This window comes from Crassostrea angulata, chromosome 6 (assembly GCF_025612915.1).
Source record: "Crassostrea angulata isolate pt1a10 chromosome 6, ASM2561291v2, whole genome shotgun sequence".
Lineage (NCBI taxonomy): Eukaryota > Metazoa > Mollusca > Bivalvia > Ostreida > Ostreidae > Magallana > Magallana angulata.
The window spans coordinates 25,685,881-25,701,704 of NC_069116.1; the positions used below are offsets into that span (position 1 = coordinate 25,685,881).

Below are 15,824 nucleotides of genomic sequence, written 5' to 3' on the forward strand. Positions count from 1 at the left end.
AGTTTTACCTACAATGTACTGCTTAATTACTAGTATAAAATTTATCAATTAAAATCGATTAGAGCATTGTCCTATATAGAATTTATATTCTTTAAAATCAAAGTTTGTTAAGTTCAAATTTAGGATTTTAAAAAAATCTAAATTTTGTAAAAACAGCTTTTACCAGACTTCATTAAATTCTACATATCTTTGATTCCCAAGTGCCATGTCCATGAAAGCCAATTTATTTGATATACAAGCTAGATTAATTAGGAGTAGGGCATTGTTTTACTGTGGTAATTGACAACATCTTAATAAAAATAACTAAGGAAAAACTTACATCAATCTACATCTCACAGATTAAATAAAACCCACTTTGAATGACGGATAACGAATTTGGTTAATGGTTCGTCCTTTATCATACATTAACTTTTACTGCATTTCGTCTGAACTGAATACCTGTACATGTAGTTTGAAATTTTAAAAATCAATAAAGAGTATGGTTATGAAATCAAATTTATCTTTAAAAATTACACATGCTTTGGATGGAGCTCATTGATTTTAATATTTTAAGCATTGCAATGTGTTTATTATAACTTTGACAATTTTAAGTTTCAAGATAGAAAGATAAACTCATCAAGAAGTTTAATGATATGCCCTGGTTATCAAATAATTATTTTATTAATAAGTATTCATTTCTCATGGTATTATAACCTGAGGAAAAATAATATTTTAATTAAAGTTTTGAAATGAAAATTCATACTTTATATATCTCTCTTTATACATTTTGTTTTTATGAATTATTGTTATTTAAGGAGGAACAAATTTCAATTGATTTCACTAGTATAAATGTAAAGTGGAATTGCTTTTTTAACTAATCCAGAACGTAGCTTAATTCACTGGTTGTGAATTATTCACTGGAAGAACTGAATTCCGCGCGAATCTCCTCGAATTTTCATCCCGATTTTCATCATCATCGTCATCGTTTCCTTTGCTAACGCAAAACGGTCGACAACATTTCACACATATGCAACCAATTGCAATTGCACTTGCAACTAATGCCGCGGTCAGCAAAGCATATCCTAGATAAGGAAGCCATGTCGGCAAGTGTTCTTTGGTCCGCTTCACGTCTAATGGTTTTACATGAAATCCTAAAAATACCATCATAACTGCTCATCATGTTGCAAAGTATAAGGTGACTTCAATTTATACTTGTTCTAAAACGCAACTGTTAAACTGATAAAAATCTTCATAATAATTTTAATAATCACATGTGTATTTTACACAAGTTTGTTGCATTTCCCTTAAAAATGTATACCTTTACCTGTGTCACACCTGGAACCTGCGTAGGTACTATCACAGGTACACACAAACCCGGTGGGAGAATCAGCGCATGTTCCGTACTGACATGGAGTGGATGCACAAGTAATCACTGTTCAAAACATCAACGATGTAAAGTTTTTATACACTGCATATTAATTAAGGCATGTCTTTAGAATAAGTCTTAATAAACTGGTATAAAACAGATTTCAAAGAAACCATTAAACAGCGAATCTACTGCTGTAAACCTTTGGGCTTTATTGATCACCTCAAAATACTGTGAGAATGATTCTTTATCCTTTGAAAACATGTTCTCGATTTGATTTCAACATATTTCATTATATTACATTGTACGTAAATGGATTAGGCAGTAAGCAATGCCCTAATGTAAGTCTTTTCCATATGACATCTCCAAATAATTTAATTTTTTTCAACCCCTTTACTGATGGCAGTGTCAATTACTTTATTGACTCATGCATGCTATGCATTTTCTTTATACAGGAAAGTATTTGCAAGAATAAAGAACATGCCATGTAGTTTGAAAAAAAAATATGGATACTGTAAATTATGCAATACTACTAGTATAGATATATGACCACAAATACAAATGTTTGAGATCCTTAAATTTGATTTGAAATAATTTATGTATGTACTTGCTTGTATAGTCTTGATAGGGCCGATGTTGTTCTTTTGCGAAAAGCTACATTAGCAAATCTCTCTATTTTTAACGATATGTAACTTTTACCCTATAAACTATAGTTTATTTCTTTATTTAGTTTTAAGAAACTCTACCATCTGGTTCTTTCTAGGGGTAATCTTAAAATACAAGTACATTTACTACATGTATATTAATATATAGGAAATTGTAATTTTCCGCATTCGAAGCAGATTAATAAAAATACAATAGCCATTTTCCCCGAATTGTATTATGTGATTAGTTATATCATTTTCTACATTATATGCAAAAAAACCTAAATTCCACAGTCTGGATTTTAGTGGGGGCCATCTCAAAATATCAAAATGCATCAAATTTTGCTACATACATGTATTTGGAAGATAACAAATATGTAGATTAGTATGATTGATTTATTAAGATAATTGAGAGGAATAACCCTAATTTCAAAGGCGTGCAATATTTCTTTTTGCTTTTACATTTTTTATTTCTTATCCCATAATAATAATTATAATTTTTTCAAGAGTCAGCTGTTTTTTGAGCAGAGATTTGTTTACATTAGGAATATGTACCTGTCGATCCCTTATTGATGTCAATGTCTATTTATAGCACAACAAAATAAAATTAGTTTATTAACGCATACATGGTTCGAAGGCATATGAATTGTAAGATAACTTAAATACATGCATCATTGCATAATACAATCCCTATATAAAGATTTGAATTAGGGACAGTTTGAGAGTTAAAATTTACTTTAACAAAAAACCAGTTTACCCTTAGTGCTATTCTTTACCATACCACTATTAACCGTTAATTCATTTCATAAAATCTATATACTAGTAACTGATTTATATTTTTCATGGATATGTCTATTAAATTATGTTTATGAAATTTTCATAAAATTAATCTAACATATTTTGAAAAGGAAATTTCAAAAGAAGCAAAGAATACGTACGTTGGTCACATTTAACACCTGTATACTTTACATCACACAAACAACTGAATCCAGACGAAGAGTCTGTACAGGTTCCATGCAGGCAAGGATTAGATGTACACGGTATCACTGAAATCAAACAATGAACACCAATATTCAACAAAGTATTTAAAGGAAATCGTATTGAGCTAAGCAAAAGGTTCAAAATTTATGTTAATCTTTAACGTTTTTCATTCCCAAACTCTTTTAACCTGATTAACCTGTTCTTCTATATATCTTAAAATGCTTCATTATATTGATAAAACCATTATATTTATATTCATTATATCAATAATATTTCTTTCTAGTTTATAGAAGTTATCTCTCTTCCAACACGATACCAAATTCTTTGGCATCTTCATATATGGTTACGAAAGTGATCTCGCGTGTAACCAATCGAATGGTTTTGCAGGAAGATAATGGATGCGTCGTTTCGATAGCGTGGGTAATCACTTTTTCACTGGACGCTGGTCAGTTTACATTTAAATGATATTTTTAAAAGCGTTTTAATCACCTTCACCCCTCCACCTTCCTACAAATATTACTTTGTATGTTTTTGCTTTATTTAAGTTGTCTGGCGGTTTCATACCACAAGAATTGTTTTCTTTCTTTTTTTCTTTTTTTTTTAACTAATAATGTAATCAATTACGTCTTAATTTTATGAGTTATTTAATTATCATTGATTTGGTTACTAAATAGTTTTGGAGAGAAAGGATCAAATATTCCAATTCAAATATTCATCTTCTAGTTTTATTTGTTATTTTATTTGTGATTTCATATAAAGTCACAATAGTGGCAGAGTGCAACACACGTCTTTTGTTTCTAGTTTTACTTTATACAGATGGAGGACTCAAGTGGTCAATATTCATGGTTGTGATTTTGTAATTGTTAATTTAGAACAGCATCAAAGATTGATAAAAGATGATATTGAATATGAAAACAAGAATTGTTAGTTGAGTTTAGTATACGTACGTTGATCACATTTAAAACCTGTATACTTTACATCACAAGCACAAATGAATCCGGACGGCGTGTCTGTACAGGTTCCGTGCAGGCAAGGGTTAGACGAACACAGAACAACTAAAATCAAGTAATATACAACGACAAATATCAATAGTTTTATATCTCTATCTCTAATCCATGTATTTGCATGCTTTGCTTACTAAGTTTAGTATTTTTAATTTCAAGTGTGGGTATCAGGTTCATCAACTAAAAATGTTCCTAAAAGATATATATAAGTATACGTACGTTGATCACATTTAGCACCTGTGTGCCTTTCATCGCACAAACAACGCAATCCAGACGGAGTGTCAGTACAGGTTCCATGCAGGCAAGGATGGGATGAACACAGTATTACTGAATTTAAACAAATTTGTCCAATTTATGTAACTTTTAAACATTTTTTAAGTCTATGATTTCTTTGCATTACTAGTATTCTATGGGGTTTTATAGGCTACATATATAGAACGTGTTTGCAATTGAGTATTCACTATTATTTGAAAACTTCTCGATACGATACCGTTAAACTGACCAACTGTAACGAATCTTCAAAGTTGGTTTACCTTTCTCACAGTCAGTTCCTGTATAAGTAGGCGGACACTTGCACTGAAACGAACTTCCGGTATTGGTACACAATCCGCCATTTTTACATGGAGAATCACTACATGTTAGAGCTTCAAAATGAAAACAGATGGTCAGTCATAGAACATGAGAGCATGATTTTAAAAAATAGAGAATGTATACCATAAATTTTTTACAAATGTTGAATATTATTGGCTTGGTAATTTAAAGCTGCTTGGACCAATTTTATATCAAATTTTGTGTACCCTTTTAAACGACGATTATGCTAAGTATGTGTATAACAATAGACATTGCAGTACATGTATGTAGTATACTCGGTCAATTAAACCATATTTTGGGGGGAAAATGACATGAAATGGTATCGCGTTGTATTGCTTCATTAAGATTCGCCCCCTGACGTTAAGGCGTGTATGATTGTATTATGACTTTAACATCGCTATAAATAAAGGTCATAGTTATAAGGCAAAGCAAAAAAACCTGTGTACAATTTTCAACGAATATTTCTAAGTTCAGTATGTGTAAATTCGATGCATAACATGCGGGTTGAATAAACCCAATCATTTGGGGAACGAAACTAAACGATTATTTAAACATTCCCATGATGCATTTTTTTGGTATTCCCTTAAAAACTATTTTTATTTACAATAAATATTTTTTTTTATTTTGAAAGATGACCAATTCTGTTGGTGTAAATAGGCAAAAACCTTTAACCTTCTTTCATGATTGGTATGTATGGAAGATCCTTTGACACTTAAATTTAGTTTGTAAAAAAAAAATGTTTTCTAAGCTTACGATTATCGCAAAACCCCCCTTTGTACTTTCTCGAACACTGACATCGGAATCCGTTTGGTCCATCTTGGCAAGTACCACCGTTCTGACAGGTGATTCCTTCACTGCATTTCTTACCTAAAAGGGCGAGGTTGCAATTTAAAACAAAAATTAGGATCGTTTTCTTTTTCAGTTGTTGACAATTATCTTTGTAAAGTTTAATATAATATTCAGCACGAATTCATTTATTGAAATCTACAACAAAATTAGTAAAGTAATCACTCGTTTTTGTAATATGATTATGTATACTAACGTGTGTCACAGACTATGCCTTTGTACCCAGGATCACATGTGCAGGCAAAGGATAGAGGATGGTCAGAGCACGTGCCGTGTTTACATGGTTTGTCGCTGCACTTCACCATATCTTTATCAGAACAGTATATCAGTTAATATTTACTTTTTTTTATTTTTCATTTAAAATTATTAAAAATATCTCAGGTACACTGTATCATGATTAATAACATTAATCCATTTTGTTTCGAAAGATAGAAAGATAATTTGAATTAACAGTTGTTTGAATAAACGCTCATTATACACAACTATAATGACAATCACTTCACCGCAAGGAATATCTAATAAAAGACGAAACAAAACTGACTGCAAACCACGCTCACATATTTCAGAAACCTTCGATCATTGTAGAAAGCGCGTTTTCTTGTGCCATACTGTTATAATATTGCAGATGCGCAAACAACACATTGAAGCAGATCGCGCAGTGAAAGCATGGACTTAAAAAAAACGGAGTGTTTTTGTAGAAACTGATAAAAGCGATGTTGTTTACACATTGTTGGCTATTATCACTTGTGTGATGTGTTAGCTGTAGTGCGGTTTGGGTCTACAACAAGATGCAGACGTTATGCACTCTGTATGAACGATATATTTGTTTGATGTGCAGGCGAATAAATGCAGCACAGCACTATCTGCAGATACATTAGGAATTCTATCTAAAAATAAACCATTTTTTAATTGTTGTTTCATTTCTTCATTTTTACAAACATATTGCCACATTGTTTAGATCTATAATTTAGAAGTGTAACCTGAATGTCACGATCGTAAAGCAACCAACCGTAACTCTCTGGGGCGGTATATATACCCCATTGGCATCCGAGGAGCGATCGAAATTAATATGGCGATCAAATAATACTCTTATGAATTCACGCCAGCTTTAAAGAACAAATCCATTTAAGCACACAGGTACAGACCCTGAAACGTGCTACTACACCAGTTGCACGGTTCAGTTCGTTACGCTTTATGAACGGTACGGTTCGCTTTGTGAACGGTACGGTTCGTTTTGTGAACGATACGGTTCGCTTTGTGAACGGTACGGTACGCTTTGTGAATGGAACGGTTCGCTTCTTGCACGGTACGCTTTGCTAAAAATAGCTGCACGCTTTGTGAACGGTTTGCGCGCTTTATTAATGAGGTAGGCGTGGCCTGAACGCTTTGATTTTTCTCCATATAATTTTGTTTAGTTTTTGCCCGATCTACTTCAGCAAGGTGGTAATTATGACAAGAATTTTTCTTTTTTTATATGATATATTACAAAAGAATTTCAATCGATCTATTTAAAATCAGAACGTCCATCCGTTCCCCCGTTTTTGATACGTTGCGTGAATCGTGTACTCAGTGACAACTGGGAAGCGGGGGTAATTTTAATTTTGATCAGTCTGTTATTATTAGTATTTAATTTAGATTAATGTAATCATTTAGATAGATTAAAAGAACTGTTTGACTTTAATCCGATATATTTTTGTTAATTCAGCGAGCTGTCGATAATTTTACAGAGCATCTTGAGTTTTTGTTTCTATACATGCACTTGAGTTGAAGTCATTAAATACTTCTAATCCATTTAAAATTGCTATAACAAATTGCCCCGACTTTATTCCGATATTTTTTTAGTTTAGTTTCCTTTATCGTTGTCTTGATTCTCGGCTAGTTTTTATTATTCATAATTCGTATGATCATTCTTTATTGCGTACTACTGCAGTACTATTGCCGATCGCCGATTGCCTTAGTGAATAGACGATGTAAAATTAATGGATAGATAAGAAATCTTGAAATCAACTGTTATATAGTTTTTTTGACACGAATTTTTATTCATTTAAATACTAATTCTATGATTTTCTGCACTTGTTTGTATACATAGATCATACCTACATCTAACCCGTCATCGCCTCTCTTATCTGAACTAAGATCGCGTGTATAGTCAAAATATGACTATTAGTTTTTGTTTTTCCGTTAAACTATACATGTTCATGTAACATAATTCATACGATATGTACACAACTGGATATACACAACAAGTCAATAACTTTTATTTATATAATGGCGATATTTATCATTCTGTTGAACAAGTGTCCGCTCTTCACTGTATGCATGCGATTAAGCTGACGTTTTACAAATGCTGACTAACCTGTTTATATTTTATTTACCTTTTTACACACATACTTGTTGTAAACAGGACACGAAAAAATACCCGGTAATCAACAAATGAATGTTAAAAGTTATGAATATATAAGAATTTATCTAGTAACAAAAATAATACGACAGCGAGGGAAAACGACTCTGGTCGCCAGTACATGAATTATAATCATGAAATCGGAGAGAAATTATTGTTGAATAATTTAAAATAGGAACACTCTTTTCAATAGGGATATAAGAAATCATAAACAAAAATGTTTCATTCGATAATTTTCTTCTAGCCATATAGGAGGAGCCAAGTAGCACGCGGCGCGTGGCTTGATCTGTACTGTTATACTTTAACTGACAGGCGAAGCACGTGGAGTCCTGAGATAAAATCCCGCTCAAATGACCAACTATAAAAACCTAAAGCAAAATTTTAAATAATAAAGTTCAGTGATAAAATTTTAATTTAAGTATTATAATCAACACACAAGTTTCTCTCTCTCTCTCTCTCTCTCTCTCTCTCTCTCTCTCTCTCTCTCTCTCTCTCTCTCTCTCTCTCTCTCTCAGGGTGTATGTGATTGTGTGCAAACCATTTGGAATTATTAGATTTTTATTTGTATGAATTAAATTCATTTATTTTAGACTCATGGTTTTCACAACGATTTCAACACAATGACTAAAAGTTTGCACAGCGGACGATGTACATATGAATTGATCTCGACGGTTGAAATTTCAACGCTATTTCACATCACACATATAAGATTGAAAATAAATTTTAAAAGAGCTGTGTTTGTGCTTACATGTACTTGTTATCTCATTCAACTATTTATGATTTAATTAATCATTTTTTTTGGTACATTAATGTACCCGGTAAATGATATTTTATCGCAATATGTGAAAATCCCGCATGTATAGAGTCGCTGAATTGTTCCACGGATCCACGCGCCGATAGTCTTTCGTGTAGTTGTTTGTGTCCATTTCTACAGACGGTTCTTTTGTTTTTTTAGAGATTAAGAAAAGCCATGAAACTAACAAAGTAGAAGTAAGATATATTCAGACTATACACACGACAGATGTGATGAGTAACCTAACAGGTGCCCGTGGAAAGGTGTGAATACCGGCATCTCGTGTACACCTATTTAAGCGTCCAAATATACAGAGTTAGTTGTAAAGTACAATAACTGCTAAAAACCAAAGAAAGACAATAACACCTGTTGTGTATAGAACCAAAGATCAGCTTCTGTACACGTGTTTCGCACGAGTGATTTTTGTTCATGTGAAATCACGACGCCATTACCAGCTATGCGGGAAATAAAGTTGAAAGTTATTTTATGAAATGCGTGTGTTTTTTTTCCGTTCAATGCTTGCATTTAATGCATTAAGATTTTGTACATGTATTTATTTACAATTCATCATACATGTATGAGTGATTTTTTGTTTATTTATTGGTACATAAATAGCTCAAGAACAAATCACTCGAGTGACCGGTAATATGTGTTTGTCATTTACATTTTCTGGGTCTGCGTAACTTAAGTCGACATTTTTTTTTAATTTAAAAAGGATATAAAATTATATATAGATATATTTCAACCTTGTTTAGCCATAGTGTAAATATATATTTCTAAACAAACGCTACTTTTCTAACGTTTCGGGTAACGAGATATCTCTTTCTCTCCCCCCTCTCTCTCTCTCTCTCTCTCTCTCTCTCTCTCTCTCTCTCTCGAATCACTTAAAGCTATGTAAAGTCCAGTATGTACCCAATGTTTCAAACATTTCATAAAAAAAAATCAAAATAGTATAACCACGGATTGTGTGAACGTTAATAGTTTACAATGTTTAAGAAATCGGCGATGCAAGTTTTGTCGAAAAACAAAGAAATGGTTACGGTGTAAGAAAGGAAATATTTTTGTGACTGTTTTAATAAGAATAACAGTTTTAAATCTTAGTATGTGTTATCTAATCCCGTATAAAAAAACTAGCAAAATATTGAACTTATCTGGTCAGCGATAATCTCCGTCCGTATTCATCGAAAGACATTAGGTCAATAAGCCGTATATGGAAGTTGCACGCTTATTGCACGGTACGGTACGCTTTTTTGTCCGTCTGGAGGCGGGTCTTGAATAAATTATCTTGCACGCTTTTTGCACGGTACAGTTCGCTTTGTGAACGGTACGGTTTGCTTTGTGAACGGTACGGTTCGTTTTGTGAACGGTACGGTACGCTTTGTGAACGGTACGTTTCGTTTTGTGAACGGTACGGTTCGTTTCTTGCACGGAACGGTACGGTTCGTTTTAGAGGTGTAGTAGCACGTTTCAGGGTCTGTAACTACACATTAAAGTTTGTTTATTACCAAGTGCAATTATTATTTTATTGATAAATTCTAATTAGTTCCATGATTGGATTAGAATCATCATTATAGAATATTTACCTGCACGTGACGTACGATGTAAATATAACATTTAATTTTATTCTTTACAGGAGAAAAAAAGGAATATTTAAAATGCTACGATTGGTTATTATTTCTGTCTCCAGTAAATAAGGAACAAACTATTAAGACAGTACTGATAAAAAGTGTACAAAATTTGACACTTCATTTTGGCTTTACCGTAAACTATACTTTACTTATGTATACTAGATAAACAAGCATTCTGAGAGTATTGCATAAGCAATACACGTCCCGTACCGGTTTGCATTATTCTATGAAAGCTTCGAAGCATATAACTTACTATTTCAAAACTATTATAAACGAGATGTTATGCTTTAATCAGAGATAAAAGAACAGAGGAAATTCAAACTACATAGTTGATATAAAAATTAAATAAAAAATGGGCAAAATAATACTCTTTATTTTATCCTGTAATTTCGCCAATTTCATTAAGTAATTGCTGGTAGAAATTTGTGAAAACATTGCACTGTTATGCAGAATATCATTTCTTACTGTATTTTGTAACCCGAATCAACAGACCAACCCAATAACGAACCCGATTGTAATAATTCCAAAACACCCTGTCGATTACATTTACAACACAATGCTTTACACTATTTTACAGAGCTTATTTGTTTGTTAGAAACAAAAAAGGAATGGTCAATGTACAAGAAATACATAATATTATTACTGACTACATACATTCCTCGTTTATTCAATACACACCAAACCCGATAACGAACCCGAACATTAAAAAATTGGAATATAAAAAATTAATTTTCTCGAAAATATGTCAACCAGACGCTACAAAAGTGTAAACTTGATCCGTAGTTTGACATTTTGAAGCTGTTCAGCAAATTTCATATTATTCCTCAAACGCATAAAGAAAAAAAGTGTGGAAAACTGAAGTGGGACAGACAGACGGACGGACGGACAGACAGAGGAAAGCTATAGTCCCCTCTGGTGAAACCGGTAGGGGACTAATAAATACCGAAACAACGAATTCGAACTTTTATCTTTGAATGAAATTGCGTTTAAGCGTAAATATATCCTTTCAAACAAGTTATATATATCAGTAAATAAACATAATATGTAAACGATGTGACCGTTGGACCGACCGCAGATTTAACACATTGGAGTTTGATTTTTGTAGAACAAAATTTATTTGAAACGCACACAGTAGGATCCGCCTGGTTGCCTACACATATCATTAGCCAAAGTTTAACTAAACGTCGCGTGCTCAGTTTATATTATGACGTCATATTTCTACGTAAAACGTTCAAGTTTTGTCTTCGGAAATAGCCGAAGAGAGCTACGTGATTCCGAACTTTTTTTTATTTCTTCTTTCATTGTTCATCAATCAAATTCATATGAATGCCGCTGTAATGAAATTAAATATTTTCAAAAAAAAAAACAAACAAACCCCCCCCCCCCCAAAAAAAACCCAAACAAACAAAAACCCAAAACACTGGCGATATATTGAACAATATAAAATGATATTTGCTAAATTGTAAATGTATTAGTTCATTTATGATATAAAGCAAAAAACAACATCCACTTGACATCCTTTAGAGTTGAATCTATAGATAGAAAGAGAGAGAGAGAGAGAGAGAGAGAGAGAGAGAGAGAGAGAGAGAGAGAGAGAGAGAGAGAGAGAGAGAGAGAGAGAGAGAGATAGATAGATAGATAGATAGATAGATAGATAGATAGATAGATAGATAGATAGATAGATAGATAGATAGATCGATCGATCGATCGATGGATGGATAGATCTTATAATGCTTTGTTTCAAAAGACTCTGAAAGTTTCGACCAATTCAACCAATAACTTACTGAAATCAATGATTATTTTTAGTTACCAGGGTCAATCAAAAAATACGAAGACAGTGTGGCTGTCTATCATATATTTTTCTGTTAAGTCATAACTAACAAATTCATTTATGCAACAATACTAATTTTATTGATAAACGAAGTTTTATTCCATGTGATAAAAAGGTAATTTTTTTACTCGATTTTAAAATCAACATGTTTTGTCACCACGGCGCACAGTAACGTTGAAAACATAACGTCAAGATGACGTACGCACAGTTAATAGAAGTATCCAATCTATATATCACCCTGAGTCTTTTGTGCTTTTCACAATACAATTTAAATCTGCCATATTTCACTTGACATATAATTTGTTCACATTTGTTCGAAATCATAAGTTAGATCCTCGAAGTTTTATTAATTTTTACCGCATGCCTCTCTGTTTACAGTTAGGAAATCCTTGAATGTCAAATGACTGTTTATTTTTTAATCAAATATTCACAGATATTCTTCTCTCTTTCGTATTGTTCGATATTCAGAATACATTTACCACAACCCCACAAAATGTGTTAAGAATTAAACACAAATGTACAAATAAATTTTTATTTATTTTTCCACCATTGAGCATTTTCACAGGTTTTATCGGCATTTTGCCGAGTTAGATCCATACTGTTAATACTTTTTGCTGCGTCGTGACGTCCGGCGACGTCAATGTTTTTAGAAAATTTTATAGAGGACTGTATTTCTTAAGTTACTGATATCTGTTCTACAAATCTATATATTCAGACAATATTTGGCACTAAGAATGCCATGACAACTCTTGAATTTAGGTTTAAATATTAGTTGGTTTTAGGCCAAACTTATGGAGATATTACTTTCATCATGATATGATTTATTGTTGACACAACACAAAGTTTGATCGTGCACCGTGACCTCATTTTTGCAGGATTAGATTCTAAACAATTCTTAGAAATAAAGAAATATATGAATCATTTTGATTTCAAATTGTTTGAAACAATTGCTAAATTATATCTACTGAATTTAGTAAAAATATGACGTTAAATAACATAGCTATGGCAAACGTCTTCGTATTTTTTAATGTCCCTCGTCTATATTGATTTTGATAATAATATACATGTTGATGTCTATCAGGGAACGATTCGTAAATCAGATTGGCATAATAAAGTCCTTTTCATAATTTCTAACCGTAGCAATATTCACTTTTGTGACGATAATGAATGAGTAACCACTTACTCTATTTTGTGGCTAGTACTTATATTCACAATAGCCCAACAGTTTGACAATGGTTGCCAACTAAATACGGGGCCTTAGGTACAACATGGTGTCCTCAGAGAAAAGGCACAGGAGCAAACATACTGTCAACCACCACATGCTTATTTCGAAGTTGTTAACCTTACGTCAATATATAAGATAAAAAAGGCACGTTAATTTGTATGATAGATTCTTTTTTAATTGACCACAAAAAAAGAATAAAGAATTATGTACATGTACATATACAATGTAGATACAAAATTTCAATCGATGTTTTTTTTTTATGTATATTCATTTCGACATCAGTGCAAAGTATTTTCTGTGCAAAATTGATTTTGATAGGAAAATTGATGAAGACATTGATAGAATCATCATTGTGAATTCAATTATTACAAAAGTGTTGTTTTAAGAATTAAAGTGAAATGATATTTAAAAAAGGCCACAGCGCTCAAATGAATAACATTGATAAACACGCTAGTCAAAGCCACTTTACAAATTTAAATATAAATATATGTCAGTGCTGTTTTAGTGATTGTTGTTTCAACAATTAATAATAAGAGCTCTACCAGGATGTTTTAATTCCTGGTAAAAATGTAGCATCGTAGCAAATTATTAAGAGTATCCTTACAAGATTTTGCCTATTTATTACCTGGTTTTTTTGCAGCATGTGACCAAGTAGAAAGTTTTAAGTACACGTCAATATTTTTGGAGACATATCTGCTTGTAAAAAGGATAGATCCAATGCCAGTCTTTTTCTTTGACTTATTCTAGTATATGAATTACGTGTAAAGAATTAGGTATTGCTTTTATTGATTTTGAATAAAAAAATATTAGATACTGCGTAAAGCCTTGGTATTTTTTCCTTCAAACACTTATAACAATTTCCCTCTCTAAATAAATATCCATGAGAAATTAAATTGTTCATTTGAGTGGATGAATAAATTCCGATAAATACAAGGACATATTTTCATGCAAAAAAATTAAGTTTAGGTCACCTTTATTTCAAAATTTGTATTAATTTAAATACATACTTGTTCCTTATTCTAAGACTCTATTCTAAGGCACATGCCCTCCAAACATTCCACTGATGACCTTGTGACTTGAAACACATTATGAGAGAAACTGTTTGATTACTCTTTTTTAAAACCTACATTTCGTAATTAGAAAAGAGACAAAGAGAAATTAAATGTCGTTGATTTAAAACAATATAACATGTTATTATATTTAGACACTATAACTACGTCAGCTCCATTGACAATTGCAGACTGCAAATTAAAATAGTCAATGATTACAGGGGCGTAGGTATGTCTAATTTTATGATCATTGTCAGCACCCAGAAGTTGAAAAATTAAAAATAGGACACGAACACAACACAGTAATGAAAGGAAAATATTCAGCAATGATAAATTATTTTGATTGTAATTTTATTTGGCCATGAAGCTGCGTTTATGAAAATTCATTTACACACAAGAGTGCCAAATGATATTAAACTTGATGATTTATAATGTCAGTTTTATGACTTAAAAGGAACAAATAAACCCTTTTGAAGATATTGAAAACTTTTCTTATAAAATACGTGTGAATCTTTATCTCGTCTTACTAGATTTATAAAAGGATTTACGTTAGTTTAAATTTTCAAAGGATTTTATTGAAGATCAGAACTATTTGCAGAACAAAGAGTCTTAAGCTTTAGAATAAATCAAAGCTATTCTTTTGTTTAGAATAAATCCCGAATTGAAATGAATTTTCTTTGAATGAAACGAAAAGTCTGTTGATTCAAATTTGTTTAGTTTATAAAATGCAGCTAGGTTCTTGAACCCATTAAATTATGTTGCTTTAAGAGAAAATATAAAAAGGTATTGTAATATGTTGATGATTCTTGAAAGTGTAATCAAAGTTCTTCTATTGTTTAAATAAATCACATACTCTGAAGGCTTCAATGTATTTAAACAAATCTGATATTATTCCAACAAGAAGAATTGTATCCTTGGAATTGTGAATAATATTGTTGAAAACAATAGCTATTTAACATCAGAAAAATCGATCCCCTAAAGAGTGCAGGAATTTTAACTAAAAAGGAAAAATACATTTTACAACTATGGGGGCTAGAAATAAAAAATCTTATTACACATAGTCCTTTGTATGCTAAATGTGTAATACCGGTATTATATGCAGCTATAAATATTCGGTAAGTAAATTTTCAAATCTTGCAGTTTTATAACGGCTTGAGAAAAATTATATATATATATATATATATATATATATATATATATATATATATATATATATATATATATATATATATATAGGGACAAAGACTGAACTCTATTGGTATTTCAGTTTGTAACAATATTAAGTATCATTCATGCCACCCAGGCAGTATCCACCTTTGTACTTTGCTGCACATTGACATTATGATTGCGCTGTGCCACCATTTTCACAAACACAATATGAATTATTTTTATTCAATATGAACTATTTCAGCAGAGCTATATCAGAACTTAGTCCTCGGCTTTGATTTTGATGTCCACAATTAACGTTACAACTTCCCCAAGACCT

At 31.8% G+C, this 15,824-nt stretch overlaps 1 protein-coding gene across 1 annotated transcript; it reads right to left on the minus strand.

The window, feature by feature from the left end:
• Nucleotides 1–490: 490 nt before the first annotated feature.
• LOC128190203 (delta-like protein 4) lies at nt 491–5,719 on the minus strand. The gene is made up of 8 exons (XM_052862151.1): nt 5,608–5,719; nt 5,319–5,432; nt 4,508–4,618; nt 4,194–4,301; nt 3,918–4,025; nt 2,928–3,035; nt 1,304–1,411; nt 491–1,130 (listed from the first exon to the last, which is right to left on the minus strand). Exons 1-8 carry the CDS (start codon nt 5,714–5,716, stop codon nt 871–873), a joined length of 1,026 nt encoding a protein of 341 aa, XP_052718111.1. The 5' UTR covers nt 5,717–5,719; the 3' UTR covers nt 491–870.
• Nucleotides 5,720–15,824: the final 10,105 nt, after the last annotated feature.